We start from the raw sequence: 24,543 nt of genomic DNA, 5'->3' as shown, positions 1-24,543 counted from the left end.
GATTGAGACGTTAACATAAAAGGGTCAGTTGGTGATGCATGAAAAAAAAGAATTTCTTCTAAAAATCTATTGGAGAATTCTGATTGTAAGAAATGAAAAATATTAAAACAGTGAAACTGTTAAAAAAAAGTGAAGGTTTTGTGCAGCTGGGTGTTGCAGCCCCTTTAGAGGAAAATGGAAACTTGGTTTCATGAGGTTAAAAACAAACACTGGGATGATCCAGACACATTTATTGTTTCTTTAATCACCACAATAGTTTCAGTTTGTGCTAAAATCTCTTAAAAAGCTGTTTTGAGTGATAAGTTTGGCTTTAATGTGTTAAGCTTGCATTAGATAAGACAATGTACCACTGAACACAGGAGGGATTATTGCTGAAAATGGGTCTCTGAACACCTCTGTAGATATTCTATTAAAAATCATTCATGATTTGTGATCAGTGTTAATATTAAGCATTTATATGATTATTTTTGATAAATTGCTGTGATTCAATCTGAAACCAAATTTGAGTCTATTCTGAAAACAAGACATTTCTAATTCACCTCAGACTTTTGAGCTGTAGTCTACATTGTAATGATAGTGTATGGTTATTGATTAGAGCAGATGATATGAGACTATCAGGAGAGACTGTTAAAAAGTTATGAGCTGTCTTGATGCAGAGAAAGTGGAGTTTGTCATCCTGGAGCTGTTGCCAAGATTGAACGATGCTCTGGCTCTGTGGTCAAGTTCAGACATAGGCTTTAAGCAACCATGAGCCACTGATAAGCGTGATAGATTAATAAGCATGTATAAAGTGGACTTGTTAAACAGCTCTGATAGGAGAAAGTCAATGAGCACGCAATAAAGTGGACTTGTTAGGGACAGTTTACCATCAGCCTTGATAAAGTTTAACTTCATTTGTATTGAAAGACAGACTTTAAAGAAGATTCTTATTTGAAACTGGTGATAAAATCCAGGTCAGATACAGTTACATACAAGCATACAGTACACACTACTGCTCAAAGGTCAGAGGTCAGTTAGAAAAGACCCTGATTTTAATAGAAAATTGGCTTTAATGCAACATCACATGAAGTTTATCAGTAATGTTTCACAGCTTTAATCAAATCCTTCATCATCCATAAGTTGTGATGGAAAAATGTCTGCAAGCGTGCAGGAGCCCATTTTTAGAGACAATCATTCCTGTGTTATAATGCTCATTGAAGTTTATCAGGTCAGACGACCAACAGATGATAAGAAATATAATCTTACTAATTATTAGAGTTGAAAAGTACTTTGCTAAGCAAAATTCAATGAGGTTAGGCTGGAGATTGAGACGTTAACATAAAAGGGTCAGTTGGTGATGCATGAAAGAAAATAAATTTCTTCTAAAAATCTATTGGAGAATTCTGATTGTAAGAAATGAAAAATATTAAAACAGTGAAACTGTTAAAAAAAAGTGAAGGTTTTGTGCAGCTGGGTGTTGCAGCCCCTTTAGAGGAAAATGGAAACTTGGTTTCATGAGGTTAAAAACAAACACTGGGATGATCCAGACACATTTATTGTTTCTTTAATCACCACAATAGTTTCAGTTTGTGCTAAAATCTCTTAAAAAGCTGTTTTGAGTGATAAGTTTGGCTTTAATGTGTTAAGCTTGCATTAGATAAGACAATGTACCACTGAACACAGGAGGGATTATTGCTGAAAATGGGTCTCTGAACACCTCTGTAGATATTCTATTAAAAATCATTCATGATTTGTGATCAGTGTTAATATTAAGCATGTATATGATTCTTTTTGATAAATTGCTGTGATTCAATCTGAAACCAAATTTGAGTCTATTCTGAAAACAAGACATTTCTAATTCACCTCAGACTTTTGAGCTGTAGTCTACATTGTAATGATAGTGTATGGTTATTGATTAGAGCAGATGATATGAGGCTATCAGGAGAGACTGTTAAAAAGTTATGAGCTGTCTTGATGCAGAGAAAGTGGAGTTTGTCATCCTGGAGCTGTTGCCAAGATTGAACGATGCTCTGGCTCTGTGGTCAAGTTCAGACATAGGCTTTAAGCAACCATGAGCCACTGATAAGCGTGACAGATTAATAAGCATGTATAAAGTGGACTTGTTAAACAGCTCTGATAGGAGAAAGTCAATGAGCACGCAATAAAGTGGACTTGTTAGGGACAGTTTACCATCAGCCTTGATAAAGTTTAACTTCATTTGTATTGAAAGACAGACTTTAAAGAAGATTCTTATTTGAAACTGGTGATAAAATCCAGGTCAGATACAGTTACATACAAGCATACAGTACACACTACTGCTCAAAGGTCAGAGGTCACTTAGAAAAGACCCTGATTTTAATAGAAAATTGGCTTTAATGTAACATCACATGAAGTTTATCAGTAATGTTTCACAGCTTTAATCAAATCCTTCATCATCCATAAGTTGTGATGGAAAAATGTCTGCAAGCGTGCAGGAGCCCATTTTTAGAGACAATCATTCCTGTGTTATAATGCTCATTGAAGTTTATCAGGTCAGACGACCAACAGATGATAAGAAATATAATCTTACTAATTATTAGAGTTGAAAAGTACTTTGCTAAGCAAAATTCAATGAGGTTAGGCTGGAGATTGAGACGTTAACATAAAAGGGTCAGTTGGTGATGCATGAAAGAAAATAAATTTCTTCTAAAAATCTATTGGAGAATTCTGATTGTAAGAAATGAAAAATATTCAAAGAGTGAAACTGTTTCACACAGTAGAAATTTGTATTCATCGTTTATATTGGTTTTTTTTCTGATTTTAGTGTTTATTTGTGAGTGTAGTTTTTATTTGCATGATTTTATTCTGTTTGTATCACATTGTTTCAGTGTGTTATTTTACATTGTTTTAATCCACTGTGGATTGGCTGGCAATGGGACAAATTAGCTGATAGTGATCACATGTTGAGGCATGGGTGTGTCCAGAGGTGTCCTTTCAGCTGTTTAAAGGTCGTATTAAAAGGAAGCAAGCTGAGCACTGGGAGGAGAGAGGCCCTAGATTGGAAGAGGAACGCATGAAGGCCAGGTGGAAAAGAGGGAGCCGCTGCGTGATCGTGGGGGGTGCGACGCCTCGTCTGGAGACCGGTCAGCGTGATGTGGTGACCCAGTCCCGACAGCAGGAACGGCGACAGTAGGAGACAACGTGTGTGATTGACATCAGGGCAGATGTATACTGCCTGCATTTGTGAGTAGTGTCTCACTGTTGTTCACTGGGTGCAGCCGTGTTGGGAGAGGGTCGCCATGGCTATAAGCCAGGGCAGCTTCCGGGATGATGGTTCTGGCTCCTATTTGTTTTTACTTACAGGTGATGACGTGAGGGGAGCCGCGGTGGTATCGAGCGACGGACTCCAATGCAGAATGCGAACTGGGTTGGGATGTGATGGACCCAGTTGACGGACGAGACTGGGACAGGAGGCTCCTCGTCTGCCTGACACGAGGCTGGCGTGGACCCCGCTCAGCAAGAGGAATTTCTGTCCAGCTCAAGAACACACAAGGAATATTTGTCCTGGGTTGTGGGACTGGGTGGGATTTCTGTGCATGAAGAGAATTGTATTTTGACCAGTTTTAGAATAATCTTATCCAGTCTCAGTGGGAATTTTAGCATATCGAGAATATTTCATTGTATACTTTATTTCTTAGTATCTGGTTTGTTCTATTCCTGCTGTCCACCTCGTGGAATAAACATGAATGAAACAATACTTTCCTGTCAAAAACAATATTTTAGTCAGGGCTAGCGGAAAGTTTCATATATATCATGAACATCTTTCCTCTTTGTCTTCCTATAGTTTAGTTTCATTTTCTTACCCCAACCGGTGGAGGCAGATGGCCGCCCCTCCCTGATTCTGGTTCTGCCGAAAATGGAGTTTTCTTGCTCATAGGGGGTCATTTGATCGTTTGGGCTTCCTCTGTATTATTGCACAACCTTTATCTTACCATATATTTCAAGTTTATATGTTGTGAATTGGCTTGATTTAAATCAAATTGAACTCATTCAATTAGAACCAAATATAACTTGTAATCGAATCTATTCAAATGTAAAGTCATCTCACTCAATTTGTACAACTAGCACTGAAACATACACTGACATCCTCTGTTTCCCAATTAGCAGATCAGAGGTTGCTGTTTTATTCATGACTCAATACTTGAATGGTTTTAATAAACATTTAAAAAGTACATTGCTTCATTGTATGATTAATTCTTTGTCTGTGTCAGTCCTTAATACACACACGTATACAATAATTCTAGTTGCCACAGTCTCCGGAGATCCTATGCTCCCTTTTCTCATACTTTTCTTCACTGTTTACCTCATTTTGCGGAATAAAATGTATATTTTTGTAAACAATGACTTGTTTTGGGCCATTAAAAAAAACTGTCTCCATATGAGGACGTACTTGAAGAGAAAAAGTCACCACTTTGCATTTTACAAATCAAGTAAACAAACACGGGGCTGTTTATCATATAACTAACTTTTAGGTCTGTGGGATGGAAGGACAGGAGCTTTAAATGTTGTGCCTCCATAATTATTCTAGAGTCTTTACAGTGTTCAGCGCCTGCTGTGATTTAGTGCTACATACATAAACTTGAAATGAATGAATCCACCTGTTCACAGGAGATCACAGGAAGATGACACCAAACATCAGAAGATCTTATTGTGCGCCACAGGGTGGTTTCTTGGGGCTAAAAGCACATAATAAACTACAGCAGAAGCTCACATAAAGCAGGAAATAAGCAGGCAGCACTTGATCTGCTAATGCACGTTTCCCACTTTTATTGTTGCCTCATTCACTAACAGTTCAATGGTGCAAGATTACCATACACAGAATTAGGATATCTGCATGACACATCTATGCTGTACAGCTAATGGATTATAATTATTACAAATACAGTAAACATATTTACATTTTAGTTCAAGCTCCATACAACATAGATATTTACAAAGCATGAAAATGAAACCGGTCTGACAAATAATAAACAGCGTTAATGACGTTTTATTTTTATTTTCTTTTGGTGAACAAATCTGAAAGGGGGCGGGGTTAACTGATATTAATTGTCAGAGGGGGAAGGTGGAAAATATCATGGCTAGTTTTGTTTGAAAGGCATTGTGATGGCCAAACCCGTGGCCACACTCTAAAGTCGTTGCTGGACAAAAGATGGTAGCCAGGGTTTGAAACCATTAAATGCAAAGGAAGATAATTGGACCACACCACCACTTCCTGCTGAAGGGGGAATGTGTGTTTTCTTTACTTTAAAAACAAAGTATTTGTATTTAATTAAATATTTGAGTTTAGGGTTTAATGGGGTTTTTGATTTTCTTCTTTGGTGTTTAGTTTATTAACAAACTAGATTGTACTGCATTGTTTGTGATTTATGATTGTGTTTTGTTTGTTACCCCTCATGTGTCACAATGGTCTGATCAGCCATTATATATACCTTTGTATGTCATTTCATGTTTTAGGTCAGTTATGTTTGTTTGTAGCAGTCATTTGGTTTGTTAAGTTTGCAGTCTTTGCCTGAGTTCAGTTTTGTTTCTTTGACCTCTTTTATGAGCTCAACATTCATTACTCTTGTAAATATAATTTTGGGGGTTAAATAAATGGAAACTATATTTTTCTAATAATTCCTGGGACTCCTCCTGTTTTTCAACTCGGTCCATCACATGTGGTGTCAGAAGTGGGATCCTTCAGTTGAGGAGACAGGATTTTTTTTTTGCATTTTTCTGCCCTTTTTTGTCCCCTGACAAACTTTTTGAGCCATGCAGAATGCTGTGCGCCCAAAGAGAGGAAATAAAATGGAGGCCAAAGAGGCCTTGCAGCAGCCAGAGAGGGAGATGGAAGAAGGAATTTCAGTTGTGGCTGGAGACACTGAAGGAGAGGATACCAGGGAGCCAACTCTGCTTGATATTGCTGGGATTCTTCAGGCTTTCATGGGACAGCAGGAAGTTCGAGATAAAAAGCAGAGAGAGGATGCTATACTGCAAGAACAGCGTTTTAAGAGTTTGCAACACCAGTTTCGGCTTTTGCAAATGGAAGTGCAGGCCAGAACCACCCCACTTCCAGAGCCCACATCAACTGATCCAGAGCCTGTTGAAACTCCAGCTGATTATCAGACACAAGCAACATCTCAGCATGAGGGTTCTGGCTCAGCCTCCATATTAACAGGTCAGTCTGTGCATATTCATCATCCTAAACTAGAGAAACTAGCTGTTGAAGATGATGTTGAACATTTTCTGACCACTTTTGAGAGAATTGCAGCTGCTTGTCGCTGGCCAGAGTCAGACTGGATTTTTCACCTCATTCCTCTTCTTACTGGTAAGGCTCGAAGTGCCTATGTTAATATGGATGTGGACGATTCACTGCAATATGATAAGGTAAAAGCTGCCATTTTGCAAAAATATGATATAAACCCAGAAACATACAGGCAAAGATTTCGCTGTCTTGAAGTTTTTGATGAGAGTCCCAAGGAACTGTATGCAAGACTGAAAGAACTTTATGAAAAATGGATTCAGCCAAAAAACAGAACTGTAAAAGAAGTTGGTGAAATTATTATCTTGGAGCAGTTTTTAAGAATGCTGTGTCCTGAGCTTCAGGTCTGGATTAAGGAGCATAATCCAAAGTCTGCTGCAGAGGCTGCCACCCTGGCTGATGTGTTTGTAGCTGCCCGAAGTAAGCGTCAGCCATGGAGCAACAGTGCATGGAAGGCTGCCAGAGATTCACGTCGGTCGCAACCCCCTCAGCATCCTCAGAGGTCAGCGACGGGTGTGGGTAAGCCCTTTACAAGGGAAAAGCAGCCTCTGAATACCTTGAAGCCAGGTAAAAGGCCACCAGTGTGCTACCTTTGTGGACAGGAAGGTCACACTAAGCCCATGTGTCCTAATAATCAAAGCAAATTATCTCAGATGTGTTTTGTGCCTCACCAGAATGTGGATATTACATCTGAGAGAAAGCAGTCAAATAAAATCACCACAGTTAAGATTAATGGACAAGAAATTAATGCTTTAATAGATACTGGCAGCACACAGACTCTGGTACACAGGAAATATGTGTCAAACGATTACACATGCTCCTCTGAAACCATATCAGTTTGCTGTATACATGGTGATGAAAGACCATACCCTACTGCTGATCTGTTTATTGAAGTGCAGGGGACACCCTATCTGTTAAAGGTTGGTGTAGCTGATAATCTGCCCTATCCTGTAGTTCTTGGGGAGGATCTGCCAGTCATCTATGATCTGTTGAGGGAAGTACATGAGTGTAATGTTGCTATAACAAGGGCTCAAACTAAAAATCAGGATGAGCATTATGCAACCCTCAGTGCTTTACCCTTCTTTGAGGCTGAACTAGAGACAGAACCCGGGAAGTCTCGGAAGCCACGCAGTCAAAGAAGAAGTGAAAAATTTCAACACACTGTTGGAAATACATCAGTTCAGGCTGCTCCAGATATGCCTTTAGGTTTTTCAGTACCTACAAACATTAGACAAATGCAGCAGGCTGATCCAACTTTGTCTGCCATGTTGCTGAGGGCTAAGGAAAAGGACTCTGTTGAATCTGACACAAATAAAGAGCTGTACATTCTGCAAGATGGCATTTTATACCACCAGCACGGCCAGGTTAAACAGTTAGTGGTCCCTAAAGTAGCCCGTGAAACAGTGCTTACTTTGGGGCACTCTATTCCCTGGGCTGGCCACCTGGGGAAGCATAAGACCACCGCTCGCATCAAGCGATATTTTTTCTGGCCTGGTTTTTGCGCTCAGATGTTGCTATGTTTTGCAGGAGTTGTCCTCAATGTCAGAAGACTTCAATTAGGGTCCCCACCAAAGCACCACTCCAACCTCTCCCAATCATTGGTATACCATTTCAGCGTCTTGGCATGGACGTAGTTGGTCCTGTAGAAACAAGTAAATCTGGAAATCGCTTTATGCTAGTCATTACAGACTATGCTACGAGGTATCCTGAAGTCTTTCCACTAAAAACTGTTAAAGCAAAAACTGTAGCTTCCTCATTGATTCAACTGTTCTCAAGGGTTGGATTCCCACAGGAGATTTTAACTGACCAGGGCACTAATTTTATGTCCACACTGTTGAAAGAGGTCTATAAGCTGTTAGGCATCAGGAGTGTGCGGACAACCCCTTATCACCCACAGACAGATGGACTGACGGAGCGCTTCAACCAAACTCTCAAACAAATGCTCCGAAAGTTTGTCAATGATACAGGGTCTGATTGGGACCAGTGGCTGCCATACCTCCTTTTTGCCTACAGGGAAGTTCCTCAAGCCTCCACTTGCTTCTCCCCGTTTGAGCTTCTTTATGGCAATGAGGTGAGAGGCCCATTGACCCTGCTAAAGGACTCATGGGAGGGAGAGCAAGTTAAAGAGGAATCGGTCAATGTTATTTCATATGTCATTCATATGAGAGAAAAGCTTCAGCAGATGAGTGAACTGGCTCAGAGCCATATGGCAGCTGCTCAGAGGCAACAAAAGACTTTGTTTGATAAAAAAGCTCGCCACAGGAGTTTTGTCCCTGGCCAGAAGGTTTTGGTAATGTTGCCAACTTCTGACAGCAAGTTGCTGGCAAAGTGGCAGGGACCCTTTGAAGTACAGAAGAAACTTGGACCTACTACCTACAAAGTTTCCACACCAGGTCTCCAGCGAGGGAGTAGAGTGCTCCATGTTAACCTTCTTAAGGAATGGATTCCACGCACTGAGAATAAAACGGAGGGTTTGCTTATTCACAGCGTGGATGAGGAGGAAGAAGTTAATGACTACTTGCCTTCAGTAACAGTCTCTGTCCTGGACCTGAGCCATCTCACCAGTGAGCAACAGTCTCAGGTAACACCTCTGATTAATTCAGACATATTTCAAAAGTACCCAGGTCGCACGAGTCTGGTGGAGCATGACATTGTTTTAAAACCTGATGCAGCTGTGAAGCGTATGAGTTACAGGATACCGGAACGCTTCCTGGTGGAGTTAAAGGAGGAGGTGGACCTCATGCTGTCTCTTGGAATCATCCAACCTTCAACAAGTGAGTGGTGCAACCCTGTTGTGTTGGCTCCGAAAAAGGATAGCACGATACGTTTCTGCATCGACTTCAGGTACCTCAATTCCATATCAAAATTTGACTCTTACCCGATGCCACGCATTGACGATCTCATTGAGCGTTTGGGGAAGGCAAAATATCTAACGACCATTGATCTCTCCAAGGGATACTGGCAAGTACCTCTCACTAAACAGTCTCAAGAGTTGACAGCATTCCGTACTCTGTGGGGATTGTTCGAGTTCACAGTCTTGCCATTTGGTCTGCATGGGGCCCCAGCAACATTTCAAAGACTAATGGATAAGATACTCTGTGGGCTCTCAGCATTCACCTGTGCGTACCTTGATGATGTTGTTGTTTTCAGTGGAACTTGGGAAGAGCATGTGGATCACCTAAGGATCGTGCTGGATCGGCTGTGTTCCGCAGGCCTTACCATCAATCCAGCAAAGTGTGCTCTTGCTAGGACTGAAGTCCAGTACCTCGGGTTTACTGTTGGAGGTGGGACAATTAAACCACAGGTTGACAAAATTAATGCAATTGCATCATGTCCTCTTCCACAAACCAGGAAACAGCTGCGATCCTTCCTCGGCATGGCTGCGTTCTACAACAGATTCATTCCCAACTTCTCAGCTAGAGCAGCCCCACTGACGGACAGGATTGGCTCAAGATGTCCCAATAAGATTCGGTGGACAGCTGAAGCCGTTGCAGCTTTCAAAGACCTTCGCCAGTCCCTGAGTAAGAACCCTGTTCTGCACTCACCAGATTTCACAAAAGACTTTACATTGCAGACTGATGCTTCTGAAAGGGGTTTGGGAGCAGTGCTTCTGCAGGGACCACCAGAGGATCGACATCCTGTCGCTTACATCAGCCGTAAGCTGCTACCAAGGGAGAGCCGCTACGCAACGGTTGAGAAGGAAGCCTTGGCCATTAAATGGGCACTTGACTCTTTCAAATATTATTTGCTGGGAAGAGAATTCATCCTTCAAACTGACCACAAAGCCCTGCAGTGGCTGGAAAGAATGAAAGACACTAATGGGAGAATCACCAGGTGGTATCTGGCTATGCAGCCATACCGGTTTAAGGTTCACTATATCCCTGGTAAAGACAACACCACTGCTGATTACCTCTCTCGCTGCCTGATGGAAGATCCAGAAGTGGGGGGGTGTGTGATGGCCAAACCCGTGGCCACACTCTAAAGTCGTTGCTGGACAAAAGATGGTAGCCAGGGTTTGAAACCATTAAATGCAAAGGAAGATAATTGGACCACACCACCACTTCCTGCTGAAGGGGGAATGTGTGTTTTCTTTACTTTAAAAACAAAGTATTTGTATTTAATTAAATATTTGAGTTTAGGGTTTAATGGGGTTTTTGATTTTCTTCTTTGGTGTTTAGTTTATTAACAAACTAGATTGTACTGCATTGTTTGTGATTTATGATTGTGTTTTGTTTGTTACCCCTCATGTGTCACAATGGTCTGATCAGCCATTATATATACCTTTGTATGTCATTTCATGTTTTAGGTCAGTTATGTTTGTTTGTAGCAGTCATTTGGTTTGTTAAGTTTGCAGTCTTTGCCTGAGTTCAGTTTTGTTTCTTTGACCTCTTTTATGAGCTCAACATTCATTACTCTTGTAAATATAATTTTGGGGGTTAAATAAATGGAAACTATATTTTTCTAATAATTCCTGGGACTCCTCCTGTTTTTCAACTCGGTCCATCACAGGCATCAACAGAAAAATAAACACACAGAAAAAAGTGATGAGGTGAAGAAAGACACAATAAGTCTGCTGTCGTTTTAGATGTCACCAGCTACTTTGTATAGTCCTATATCTCTGATATTAGAAAAAATTAAAATGAGTTAAAATACACCTTTATTTTGATAGAGCTCAGATGGATGCCTCGCATGACTAATGAGTAGATCTCCTCCAAAAAAATAACAGACTTCTAATTCACTCAAACCGCTTTCTAATAAAGAGGAAGCACTAATGTAACTCACCTCCTCAGTCGAGCTGCAGGGGTTACATGTTAGGTCTGCTTTTCCTTTCCCCCCTCTCTTACATTCAAAGCCTCTCTTAGTTCACACTAGAACAGGCCGCCACACCATCATTTGGTTTAATATGAGTGGAACAACTAAACCGCACAGACTTTATTTGATCAGTTAGTTGAACCTTTTATTAATATGTGCAAAGAGCTGCAAACTAATATTTAAAGATTGCAAACAATAAATACACAATCCAAAATAAAAACACCTCTGCAAATGCAGTGGAAACGTTTGCTCTGGCAGCGCTTCGCATCAACATGTATATGAGGTACATTGCACTTTTCAGACTTGATCTGTGCATAGGTGCATCTTTGATGTGCAGCTCAGAGATCCACAATCCAGCACGTTTCTGTTTCTCTGACCGTCAGGCTGGCTGACCCGAGGTCACGTCAGAGCTTTATTTTTTATCTATATGTAACAGACAGTTGGTACCTCTCCTTCCATCCATTTCATACGACACAGCAGGCAGACTGCTGGTTGGTTGACCAGAGTTTTTCAATACCTTTCTGCATTAACACATCTCGAGAGGCGTAGGTGCCAAAAAGTGAATCCGAAGCCGAATGTAGCAGCTGCAGCACGGCACACAGAGCAAATATTTTCATGGGGTAGTATCAGAAATAAGACCTTTGAATATGTAGTCCCTTTAACTTCTTTCCTTCTATTAAACCATTCATTCATTCTTTTTCCTTAAGTCCTTCTAACCTTTTCACTGTGTTTTCTTTGCGTCTTTACAAGAAGAGTGTAAAGTTAATAGCAGTAAATGTCAAGGCTTTCTGATTCTCAGTGAGATAGAGCGAGCTAGAGGAGCAGAGAGGAATGTGTTAAATGAGGGTTAACTACCACACTGATCCCAGAACAGACTGCATGTACAAATCAAGTTCTCTCCTTAGTTTGTTTTCATCCTCCTAGTCCTCGTCCTCATCTCCTTGTAACCCTGTTTTTTTTCCTTGGGATGAAAAAGCAAAAAGGGGCCCAAATCTACTCCTGCAGGAACAATCGGTCATTGTTTGTTTTTTAAACTGCTGAGATATGAAGCGATCCGCGCTTGTTTGTCTCTAGTTAGTCTGCAGTTTTTATGTTAACACAAATGCATGAGTATTTTACTGACTCACTAACTGACACTGGCACTTTCGGGGGTTTAGAGGCGGCGTATGTACACAGATTGAGGAGGATCTAAGTATGACGTGGATGACAGTGGAAATCGGGCGTGGCCCTCCTGTCAAAGTTCATTCCCACTTTGAGTTTTTGTTTCAGAGACGGTTCAGCCTGATGCAAATTCACTGCGAGAAGAAAAATACCCTATAAATCTATTAGCAGCTATAGTTTAGGTAGCAGAGCGTAAACTAACACGTCACTTGGAGATGTAAGCTGTCTCATTTGGTTCATTTTTGTTTTTTGTTTGAAACTGAGCAAACCTGGTCTTCTCCTGAGGACTGCTGCAGGTATCATGCGAGCATGTTAATTTAATAAAAAACCAACAACAAAAAAACCCAAAATAGAATGAAACTCATTTCAGGAGACAAATAAAACTGATAGAGACCTTTTTTTTGTACAGATGATTGGCAAACGGAAAGTTTCTAAAGAGTCGTGCACACACAAGTAGACTACTACAACATGCTACTTAGTTAGGGGAGTTTGGGAATGACAACCAAGCGGAACAAAATTAGACCCAAACATTGTCATCGAAACAAAAACACAAAAAGCTGAGGGGAGGGAATAGAGAGGAGGAAAGCTAAGCTGGCAGCGGGGTTGCTGGAGGGAAGCGGGGAGGCAAAAGTTCTGTGGAACTTAAACGTTTGAGTTGCATGAAAAGAGACTTAAGCCACAAGTCTACTTACAAGAGAAAACCGTCAAGAATCACAATGATTAATAAGTTTTAACACTTGGTATTTTCTGTATTTTCAAAGGCTTTTCAGAAAGGATGGAAGCGGTGGTTTTCCCGCGTACCGCTCCGCCCGATCAGTTCTTCGTCAGGCTGCCACGCCGCCTCGCCAGCTTAGATCTGCTGGGAGAGTTTTACGTCTATCCTGCCTCCGACGTTTTTCTCACCTTGGTGGCCAGCTCCTTCTCACGATCCACCAGCTCTCCATGTCAGCGGAATCGTAGCCGCTGCTCTCGCTCGGCGTGATGGCGCTTTCAAAGGTGGTGCTTGAGATCTGCAAGGAGATGGAGGTGGACGTGGACAGAGTACCCGAGCTCACACTGGGGGACAGAGACTCGCTCAGGGACTTGGAGGTGGGAGCTGTTCCCACGGGAGCCGCCTCTCCCAGCTTCTCTCTCAGCGCCAGAAGGTGACGGGTCTTTTCATCCACCTGGACGAAGGATGGGGGCGAATGTGAGGTGGGGAGAAAAGGGGAGGGTTAGTCATGTAAAGTCTGTACTCTAAAAAAAACTTTTTAGAATAGCACTTTGGTCTTTGAGTTGAAAAGTCTTTTTCCCTCTACGATATTAAACAGAGATTCATTTCTTTATAAATCTTTTAAGGCCCCACCTCCTGCAGCTGCTCCATCTTCTCTAGCTCCCACTGGTGCTCTAGGACAGCGGTCGCCAACCTTTTTTGCGCCACGGACCGGTTTATGCCCGACAATATTTTCACGGACCGGCCTTTAAGGTGTCACGGATAAATACAACAAAATAAAACCAGTACCGGTACCGAAAAAAAGAAGATTTATTCAGAACACACGTGAAAAGACCCAGGAAAACCGAGTTAACGATAAAAACGATAACAAAATAACGCTGAAAACCGATAAAAACCCTGAAAACCATACATTTTTCACCCGAGCCTCAACTCTCGCGGCCCGGTACCAAACGACTCACGGACCGGTACCGGTCCGAGGCCCGGGGGTTGGGGACCGCTGCTCTAGGATGAGGCTATCTCCTCTGGGCCTCCAGCCAGCGAGGCTCTCCTCGCACGTAAGCCACTGATGTGTCCAAGACCTTCCTCCTCCTCCTCTGCATCCCTGCTCCGGACATGAGCCCTCATTAGGATGAAGCTCTCCACAGAATTATGATAAAACAGCTGCTGTTCTTTAAACATGTTTCATGGCCGCCCACCTGGGCTTTCAGTGTCAGACATCTTACACAAGCTCAGCTCGTAGATCCCAGTCACTCGGTTGCTATAATGAAGCAGAAGTTATGAACAAGGAAACTTTGTAACAGGGCAGATATCTTTGATTGTGAAACAGAGATGGCCACAGTGCAGCAGCCCAGATTTACCAGTCAGGAGTTTTGGAGTATCCAGTCCCAAAGAGGTTCTTGAGAGAACAGGTGGGGACAACTTGGCGTCTCGGGAGTAAAAGACCATGCAGATGTCTTTGGTGATAATGGCAGGCTGGATGCAATGGTCCAGCTGCAGAGAGGAGATAAAGGGTGTGTGTTAGACACGATGACATCAAGACACTTAAAAACACGTACAAACAGGTACAACACGGCGGAGCAGCGGCTGACCTCCAGATACGCAGATAAGGTCATGTAGATCTTCTCTCCATAGGGAGTGACGCGGTTGAGCAGGAGGGAGTTGTGCAGGGATCTGTCCCACACTGCCTCAAAGCGATAGAAAGTGCTGAAAAAGACAGAAAGAGGAAAAGTTAGCTTGACAGCATTATTTTTTATGAAGTCCTACTTGGTGCTAACATTACAGGGTCTCTGTTTACAGCAGTGTGTCATGCTGTTAAAAAAAAGTGAGTGACGTGAGCACAGTTCTGACATATCAGGAAGTGAACACAGTGACTGAAGCGGTGTTCACATTCATCCTTGAATCATGACAAAACGTGAGGAATCGCACTGAGGTGAGACCTTGACAACAGATAAATCAGGAGCCACAGAGTGTCAAGTGTCAGCCGACACCAATCGGGACAATGATAAGAAATTCATTTACAGACACGTGAAAAAGCAGTTTAAGGATCTGGATCTAGATTATTACACCACATCATCATTATACCTGTGATGCAGCAGCTGATGGAACCAACTTTAGCAGCACAAACTTGAGGTAATCATTTTTTATTAGTGTTTCACAGCAGTGTGGATGGATTTCTGGCCCATTTGTCTTTACAATGGTTCTTCGGTTCATTGAAGTTTGCAGATATTTATTCATTCACAGCTTTCTTAACATTCAATCATGTTAAAGTCTCAACTTTGAGCCACTGCAGCACCACTCTGTTGTTGCTTTGCTGCTGCGCTCTGGAGTCAGACCCAACGATGATCTCTTTGACTCTAGAGTACTTCATGGCTCACTCAGTGACCTGGACACTTTGCAGGTTGTTTAGCAGCAAAAAAAGCCCAAATAATCATCACCCGAGCAAAACCGTTGGTATGAGGTGTTTGTGCTGATATGCCGTGTTTGGTTTTTACCAATGTTGAAGCTGTGCATTAGGGCTTAGGTTTTCAACTTTGCAAACCTAACCCATGCTGCCATGTTGTATTTAGAGGGAAAATGGTTTCTCCTGGAAGCCTTTCCAAACAGGCCATATATGTTGAGTCTTTTTCTAATTGCACTGCCATGAACTCCAACATTTAGCATGCTAACTGTGGCCTGTAGAGCCTCAGATGTGTGGGGTGAATTTTCTGGGACGTCCACTCCTGGTAAGATTGGAAACAGTCTTTGATTTTTTGAACTTGCAAATAATCTTTCTTGCTGTAAAATGATGGACTTCAAAGCCTTCCCACATTCATGGGTATCAACAACTGCTTCTCTCCTCCTCAGTATGTTACCACTTACCTGAATACGCCACACCAGCAAACTGACAGTAGTGGTTACACTTACTGATGATCTATTGCATTTGATTAGCACCTGGCTGATACTGACCCTCTTAACTAATTATGGAAATAGTCTTGGATGTACTTAGTTTTTTAAACATCTGAATTTCGGCTCAGTGTTTGTTAAATAAATAATGACCTGGTATAATGTGTTATGTGTTGTTCATCTGAGGTTGCATTTACCTCATATTAAGACCTACTAAGGACCTGATTTTTTTTAATTATGTCCTGATACATAAAACCTGAGAGCTCACATAACTGCATATGCTCAGAATATACAGCACACATGGATACAAATTAGTGCCTTGCAGCAGCAATCTTAAGACCATCACTATGAGCTCTATACAAGGTTACACTGTTCCTGTTATTAACAGCAGGGGGCACTATCAGCCACAGACTGAGAGCCAGATATGCTCTGCTGGTGCCTCATTGTTACTGAGGTAAGACTCTATAGCAGGGGTAGGCAACGCCAGGCCTCGAGTGCCGGTGTCCTGCAGGTTTTAGATCTCACCTTGGGTCAACACACCTAAATCAAATGATTAGTTCATTACCAGCCCCCTGGAGAACTTCAAGACATGTTGAGGAGGTAATTTAGCCATTTGAATCAGCTGTGTTGGATCAAGGACACATCTAAAACCTGCAGGACACTGGCACTCGAGGCCTGGAGTTGCCTACCCCTGCTCTATAGTGAGAAACAGCTGAGGGGGAAAACATTGATCTGGAAACGTCTGAGTGTTACAGAGGATATACATAGCACTGTGGTTCAGTGTCACACAATCACAAACAAATACAGAAAAGTACTACAAAGGGTGTTGCCTCCAAAGATCGCTTTTACTGGTTTGGAGCTTAGGAGGCTTAATATCGACAGGCATGAATGAAGACAGATCAGAACAGCTGTTTGATCACAGCATCCAGTACCAACACAATCATCCACACTCAAGAGCCCTGTTGGCTTCAGAGTCAGCAGCTGAATGTCTAAAATATGAAATGTAATTCTTTTGGTCCATCAGCTACAGCTACAGCATGAACTGCTTAAAGTGAGAAGCAGCCTAAAGCCCGACAGATTCATCTTTCCAGACTGAAAATATCTCAGAGTGAACCGAGTGGTGCGTTTTCAGTGTGATCTCAATAAGTCAAATCCCTTTAATGATGTTCTGTCCTGTCTTCTTCTATCAAAAGCACACAAACACTATAAAACATTGTTTCTGAGCTTTGGGGTTTTTGTTTACTACAGAGAGGTATAGTACGACTAGACCCTAAAGGTAGGCTGCTCACCTACAAACAGCTCACGAACATCTTTCCAATGGAGCTCGCTGCCCTTCTCGTGGATGAGGGTCACTGTGATCCTCCGCTGGATCCCCTGCAGCAAACATAACAGGAGCTCAGGATCACAGTGGGCACAGCTAGAGCAACATTACGCTTTAAAAAAAGAGATTCAACTGTATACAAAGGAAGCAGTTACCACTGTGTGAGTAATAAGAAAACAACATGTGCACCAATCCTGTACCTGGTGCAGCAGGTAGGTCCCATGGCAGGGCAGGCCTCCACTGTGATCCACGATGGCTGGGATGTACCTGTGCATGGAGGGAGGAGGTGACACAACATCCGTTCGAGGAGACAATATAATTTTTATGTTTTCTTTAAATCTTGCTGACACACTGACCCAGGTTGGATTTGGTGATGGTGTTCATTCAACTTGGTGGCTGGAACTTGCGCACACACACACACACACACACACACACACACACACACACACACACACACACACAGAAGCTTTGTCACAAGGGAGCAACTAAAAGTAGCTATACATCCAAAACAATATTTAAAACATTACTTAAACCTTTAAACAAACTGCCCAGATTATTAACATTTAAATATCCACAACATTATCTATACCCATCACTATTTTATTAAGCTACATCATCACTTGATTTTATGCCATTTACAGTGTATAAGTACTTTAATACTACTTTAAATAACATAGATTCTGATTTACACACCACATGTATCAGTTACACATATATCAATGAAGGAAAAAAAACAGGCACAAACAGATTGTCAGTTGTCTAAGTAGCTGCAATCTGCAGATCAGTCTTTTGATAACTTTGCTTTATTTCTATCTTTAAGCGTGATAGCAGCAAAAGTGGCTGTCACTCAAGATTTGGAAAGGAAAAATAAGCCACCATATGTTGTTAACTACTGCTGAGGAAGGAACCAACACATAAATTATGTGCTGCTTATGTGAAAATGGGAGAAGGATTGATGATTGAATTTCCGTTTTTACAGTAAAATGTACCTGGTGCAGCAGGTAGGTACCATGACAGGGCAGGCCTCCACTGTGATCCACGATGGCTGGGATGTACCTGTGCACGGAGGGAGGAGGTGACACAACATCCCAACTTATAATATTCTTCGTGGAGATAATTTTTATGGTTCCTTTAAAGCTTGTGCGTGAATATAACACTCCAGGTGGATACTCACTCTCCAGTGGGCTCCAGCTCGCTGATCTCAAACCAGACCAGCAGGTCGTACTTGCTGACACACTGACCCAGGTTGGATTTGGTGATGGTGTTCAACTTGGTGGCTGGAACTGCCACACACACACACACACACACACACACACACACACACACACACACACACACACACACACACACACACACACACACACACACACACACACACACACACACACACACACACACACACACTCAATGTTAACAAGTGGGAATTTGTCTGAATTTAAGAGAAGATGAATAAAAGTGAGGAGTATTTACTACATGCTTTGGGTGACTAAATGGAGGATGGATAGGTGACATGAAAACACTACTGACCCTTTATACTGAGCCAATAGCTCACACACTTCTATTAAATCTGTCTAAAGAGCCAGTAATCACAGAGGATAGATACTGGAAGCAAACTGAAATGTTAGGAGGAACTAAATCACACATTACAACACCAGTGGCAGCACCCTGCTGTCTCACACATCATCCGTCATCATTTCTGCTACACTGGCAGGGCTAGGGGCCAGGACTCTCCTCTTTGGGTTTTTGGGGGATGTTGCTAACTCCAGGACTGATAACAGGCACCACACCCGCAGTAGATGTGCACGGTGTGAGGTCTCGCAGCAAGCTATCAAATACGGCGCATTTTTCGGCTTTTTAAAAAAAACGCTATGCGTCGCCAGGTGTTTCATCGGATTTGAGGTGTTACCTCCTTTGACAGTATCACAGTATCACCTTAAAGCACTTGTTGCAGGCTGCTGAGTTTCCATCTTTTGCTGTGAAGTACAGCCAGACTTTTGACCGCTTCGCCTTGGGCATTTTTAATCTGTAGCTCTGCTCTAAAAGAACGTACGTACCTGGGCCCGCCTACTATCCTCGGAAACGTAAGATGATTGGCTAGAATCTAAAGTGTATCACAGCTCAGGAAAAAAAAGCACCGAAATGTGCGCTGCTTTTCGGTCTGGTTACTACGGTTTATGTCAGAACCGGTGCCATCATGGCACCGGATACCGGTACCCATCCCTAGTTATTACTGTGTTTTTTGGAAAATACGGCACACTTAAAATCAATCCTTAGAATTTTCTGAAAATCGACAGTGCCCCTTATAATCCAATGGGCCTTATGTATAAATTCTGGTTGTGTTTACTGACCTCGAAACGATTGTATGTACATGGCGCTCGAAAATCTGTCAAATGTTTTAGTACGACTTTGCTAAGCTACGAACCCGCACCGCTTGATGGATTGTCGGAGCATTACGGCTATCGTAGGCAGGCGCCTTGCGGAGTGATACGTACTGTGCTTCAACATAATATTACCGTATTGTGTGTGTATAACCTCTTTTTAAGTTTTGTGGATATTATACATGGTTCTGCTGAGGATATGTCGGCCAATTTCCACTGGAAATGCCTTTTGGTCAAACTGTCAGCGAGGAATTTGCATTTGCACAGGAAATGGAGATCACTCACCCAGTGAAAGTGCAACTGTCATTTAAACTCAGTCTACAGTCAGACCAAGCCACCTCGCCAAATTTATTTACACAGCTGTGTGGCCAAAGGCAGGGGGCCAGCTTGGGTACAGCTCTAAACATTAACCTCTTTAACTGCAGCTGAACGCCATCCCTTATTATCTGCTACTTATAATGCAGTTATAAAATAAGATCTACGGGTTTTCCTAATATCATTCACCACTGAAAAATATTTTGGTCTGTTAGATATTTCAACAGCATACACAATTTACATCCAATACTGTAACAAGCTTACTTAGCAGCATTTTTTTAATCAGATAAACTCAAATGAAACAAGTTGGTTAATTGGTAACAATTTCAAGTTTCAAATCATGTCACTGTGTGTTTATTGTAAAGGAGATTAAAATGCATGATAGTTTGAACCCACCTGAGGGACTCATTAAGTTTGATCTATGAATTCCTCATACATTTTTGCTTTATAGTGGCAGAAATGTTGATCATGAAAGCTTTTTGTAGTGAACTATGCTGCTTTCACCTACAACATCCAGAGCACACAGTACATGTTGCTATAAGCTACACCACATAGCTGCTATAATTTAAACGCACCAACGAGACCAGACTATGTCTCAAGAGCATATGATCTGTTGACAAAACTCACTGTTATGAAGATAGATTGGTTCCAGTGTCTTCATGAAACGCTGGCTTTATCCATCTTCTGGGGCGTGCCTGCAGTGGAGTTCTGAAGAGTTCCTTGTGAGGGAGCTGCTGGTGAAGATCACAATGTCCTCCTTGATTCCTGCCATGAGCTTCAGTCTTTCTGATGTTTCTCAAAGATGCCTCTTTCAGTGGGTCAACAGAACATCTGGCACAGGACAGCTGTGATGAAAGAAAAGGAAGAAGTTTCTCCAAACCTCTGGGCTAACGAAACCCAGCTGGGTCCTGATGGTCTCCCACACTACTTTCACCCCGGGTGGATGTAGCTGTTCATAATAATCTGCACTCTCTTCACTATTATGAAATGAAAAGAACAAGTTACACTACAGTACTGATACCTTCTGCTGCTCTTTTCAAACTTTCCATGTTACCAGGCTGTAGAGTGCTCTGAACATTTTAACACTTTTAAATCCATTACACACTCACAGTCTTATGTGAAAATCTCCTAAGGACAGCATTACATTTTTGCTATTAACAGTAACTCTGGACCTCTGTGGAGTGTGCAGATGATCTCATTACTGTCTAAAAATCCAAGGAGTGCTGAATCATTGAAAAATACACAGTAACAGGTGTGTAGCATCGCTAACTAGGTAGCAACAAGCCTCTAACACAGTGTGTGTATGCTAGTGGCTAATCTAGCAAACAAATGAACAGAGTGGTTTTAGGTGTTGCCCAAGGATAAGATGATAAGCTGTGTGTCTTTTTTATAATGACCTGCTTGAATTTACCTTAATCGAAGGAGTGGTCAGTGTGGGTAAAGCCATGAGCAGATAAAGTGGATGAGTGGGACTAGGTAGGTGTGCCGAAAAGAGGCAACAAAGCTGAAGAGTGTGTTGAGAACATAGTGGCGCTGCCAGCAGGTTTCCGGCTAGCAGGAAGGCTCTGGGTACCACCTCCAACATTGGCAGTCCCATTTTGTGAAAGCCAATTAAAAAAATAACTAGGTTTCCATGTGTAATTTGTGTGGAACAATACTGCACAAGAAGCTAAATAGATTTAGAAAAACGAAAAAAAAAATTGTTGAAGAACAGAAGATAAATGTCCTTTTTTTATATCGTTAACTGGCCTGCTGTGTGGTGCACAGCGTTAACAGGCCAGCATTCAGACCCCAGAGTTTAACGGCCAAGTTCGAGTCTCTGACGGTCTGTCTGCTACAGCGGGGTAGGCCGAGCGAAAGACGAAGCTCCGGGCTCCTCCTTTTTCCAGCTTTTTTTTCCATTACCATTTATTTAGATTTCAAGCTGCAAGTAAAAGCTCAGGGAAACACTTTTAAAGAGCACAACGTGCACATCGCGCAACCAGCCTTTCCAAATTAGCTGGAGACCACACATTTTTGCACTCAAATACTCAACAAATTTCACACACCCACACCTGCTTTTTTCCCTGCACACCTCTTTCTACACTTATTTCTCAACAACCACTCCTTTTTCATCTCTGCTACCGTGCCTTTATTACATCCTCTTAGCTAGCATCAATGACTCCCTTCTATGGATTAGCTAAACCAACTTTACATAACAAGTTTCCCCGAAGAGCCCACTTCTCATCTTACCTGCCTAGATTTCAGGACCTAGCAAGGACGGTAGTTACTGACAAACACATTTAACTTACCGGAAAAAACAAGCAGCGGACCTCCTCTCAGCATCCTGCTCTATCTGCCATTCCCGAACAGAGATAAGCAAGTTTCTCCATGACTGCAGCTTTGTTTGGCCTGCTAAATTGGCGCCCCGGCGGCCACGCCCCCTGCCGTGACATCACGCTCCAAAGCCCCATAGACAATAGAACCAAATTTTTAAAAAAAGAAGAAAAAAAGAATGTTGTTGTTACATTATGTTATGACATCATCATGATGTCATAACATGCCTTTGATCTGTGAATCCTTAAATCCGGGTAAGAAGCCCAAACTTTCATGCAGTTTACTTGTAACACTCGAGATTGCAGCATTCAAAGGTACGCCTGAGAAAAATTTTAAAACAGTTGAATCTTTAAGACAGTCACTTCATCAACACTCTGACATGTCTCAGAGTAAACACGGCAAAGGCTTTACTACAATGGACCACCAAAATCCAGAGCCAAATTCTGATGAAACACATTTCCAGCTTCCACTCAAGAGGAAGCGAGGCCCGAATTATGTTGCACAGAATTGCAGAAGTGACGACAGCTGCTCTCCACCAAGGAAAAAAAGACGAATCTGTGAAGAAAAAACTGTGTTGAAAAGAAAATACAGTCAGATTTCCAAAGGCAGCAAAAACAACTCTGAGAGCTACTCTCCAGAGAGAAAGAGGATGAGAATAGACACTGAGAAAAAAGAAACAGCAGTGACTCGGAGCATCCAAAAAAGTTCTTCTTCAAGGACTATCCAACTCCAAGTTCAGAAAAAGAACGATATGAACTTGAGTGATACCAAAAACTCTCAAAACACACCAAAAGACAACAAGAGGCCAGAACAAGCTGCAGTGACAAAGAGCAGCCAAAAAAGTTGTTCGCCAAGGACTATCCGACTCCTAGTTGAGAAAATGAACAATATGACCTTGAGTGATACCAAAACCTTTGAAAACACACCAAAAGACAGCAAGAGGCCAGAACAAGCAGCAGTGACACAGAGCATCCAGAAAAGTTCTTCGTCAAGGACTATCCAACACGTAGTTGAGAAAATGGACGTTACGACCTCGAGTGATACCAAAACCTCTGAAAACACTCCAAAATACAACAAGAGGCCAGAACAAGCAGCAGTTAGACAGAGCATCCAGAAAAGTTCTTCGTCAAGGACTATCCAACACGTAGTTGAGAAAATGGACGTTACGACCTCGAGTGATACCAAAACCTCTGAAAACACTCCAAAATACAACAAGAGGCCAGAACAAGCAGCAGTGACACAGAGCAGCCAAAAAAGTCCCTGGTCCAGGACTATCCGACTCCCAGGTCAGAAAACAAACGATACGGCCTTGAGTGATACCAAAACCTCTGAAAACACACTGAAAGACAACAAGAGGCCAGAACAAGCAGTAGTGACACAGAGCATCCAAAAAAGTCCCTGGTCCAGGACTATCCGACTCCCACGTCAGAAAACAAACGATACGGCCTTGAGTGATACCAACACCTGTGAAAACACACCGAAATAGAAAGAGAGCCCAGAAGACCAGAGAGAAACAAATGTGTGGATCATTGGGTCCAGTTACATCAGACGAGCCGAGGGTGAAGCAAAAGAGATTTTCGGAGAAAATTTCGGACTTAATACCAAAGTCCAGTGGTTTGGCAAAGGAGGAATGCGCTGGTGGGGAGTCCTTCCTCGTTTTTATAAGGAGCTATCCACACAGAGCCCACCTGACATACTGGTAATCCATGCTGGGGGCAATGATTTGGGACTCTTTTCTGCTTATAAACTTTCTTCTGTCATTGAGAAGGAATTAATGCAATTGCACACAGAGTTCCCCTCAATGACAATTGCATATTCATCCATCAACGAGCGTCAAGTGTGGATATATGGAAATCCAGGCAAAATCAATAAGGACAGGAAGACTGTGAATGCCAGCATTAGAAAGGCTGTCGACCGCTTCGATGGAGTGATTATTGAGCATCCGCATATCAGGTTTTTCGACAACTCCATTTTTTTGCGCAACGGAGTTCATTTCTCCAAGAAAGGAAATGAACAGTCCAGAAAACCATACGTTGTTCATTTTAGGCAATGTGAGCAACATATAGCTAACATGTGCTCTCTTTTTTCTTTTCCTCTGCCTCTCACCCCCCAACCAGTCACGACAGATGGCTGCCCCTTTCTTAGCCTGGTTCTGTCAAAGGTTTCTCCCTTTTTATAAGGGAGTTTTTCCTTTACACCGTTGCCAAGCGCTTGCTATTAAAGGAGATCATTCGATTGTTGGGGTTGATAGTTTAGAATCTAAACTAAACTAATAAACATAAAACATCAGGTGAGGGGTTCACATAGTAGGGAGCACTACAAAAATTACAAATAAAAACATGTAATTGGCGGCAAATCAAAAATAAAAAAATAAAAAATTGAAAAA

At 42.1% G+C, this 24,543-nt stretch overlaps 2 protein-coding genes across 3 annotated transcripts; one reads left to right on the top strand and one right to left on the bottom strand.

Moving 5' to 3' along the window:
- Window positions 1–5,002: 5,002 nt before the first annotated feature.
- LOC146364248 (kinesin-like protein KIF1B) lies at window positions 5,003–22,113 on the bottom strand. 2 transcript variants are annotated; one of them, XM_084917141.1, is made up of 8 exons: window positions 20,469–22,113; window positions 18,323–18,431; window positions 18,138–18,204; window positions 17,349–17,550; window positions 17,117–17,201; window positions 14,534–14,648; window positions 13,578–14,435; window positions 5,003–13,398 (listed from the first exon to the last, which is right to left on the bottom strand). In XM_084917141.1, exons 7-8 carry the CDS (start codon window positions 13,593–13,595, stop codon window positions 13,132–13,134), a joined length of 285 nt encoding a protein of 94 aa, XP_084773267.1. In that variant the 5' UTR covers window positions 13,596–14,435; window positions 14,534–14,648; window positions 17,117–17,201; window positions 17,349–17,550; window positions 18,138–18,204; window positions 18,323–18,431; window positions 20,469–22,113; the 3' UTR covers window positions 5,003–13,131. The 2 variants fall into 2 exon arrangements, with proteins under 2 accessions (XP_084773267.1, XP_084773268.1); XM_084917142.1 differs by having other exon boundaries at window positions 5,003–14,435.
- LOC146364247 (uncharacterized) lies at window positions 18,190–24,342 on the top strand. Its single transcript, XM_084916749.1, has 3 exons — window positions 18,190–18,223; window positions 18,311–18,393; window positions 23,644–24,342. The coding sequence occupies exons 1-3, from the start codon at window positions 18,190–18,192 to the stop codon at window positions 24,334–24,336; spliced, it is 810 nt and encodes a 269-aa protein (XP_084772875.1). The 3' UTR covers window positions 24,337–24,342.
- The last annotated feature ends 201 nt before the right edge of the window (window positions 24,343–24,543 follow it).

Source organism: Perissodus microlepis, chromosome 20 (assembly GCF_051167445.1).
Source record: "Perissodus microlepis isolate ML-2025 ecotype Zambia chromosome 20, ASM5116744v1, whole genome shotgun sequence".
Classification (NCBI taxonomy): domain Eukaryota; kingdom Metazoa; phylum Chordata; class Actinopteri; order Cichliformes; family Cichlidae; genus Perissodus; species Perissodus microlepis.
The sequence above is the reverse complement of the archived record's forward strand: the minus strand, read 5'-3'. Positions and strand labels throughout refer to the sequence as shown.

Coding starts and splice junctions, on each gene's coding strand:
- LOC146364247 (XM_084916749.1), top strand. CDS start 18,190: ATGGCTGGGATGTACCTGTGCACGGAGGGAGGAG. Junction 18,224..18,310: donor CCTGTGCACGGAGGGAGGAG/GTGACACAACAT, acceptor ATAACACTCCAG/GTGGATACTCACTCTCCAGT. Junction 18,394..23,643: donor TTGCTGACACACTGACCCAG/GTTGGATTTGGT, acceptor ACACCGAAATAG/AAAGAGAGCCCAGAAGACCA.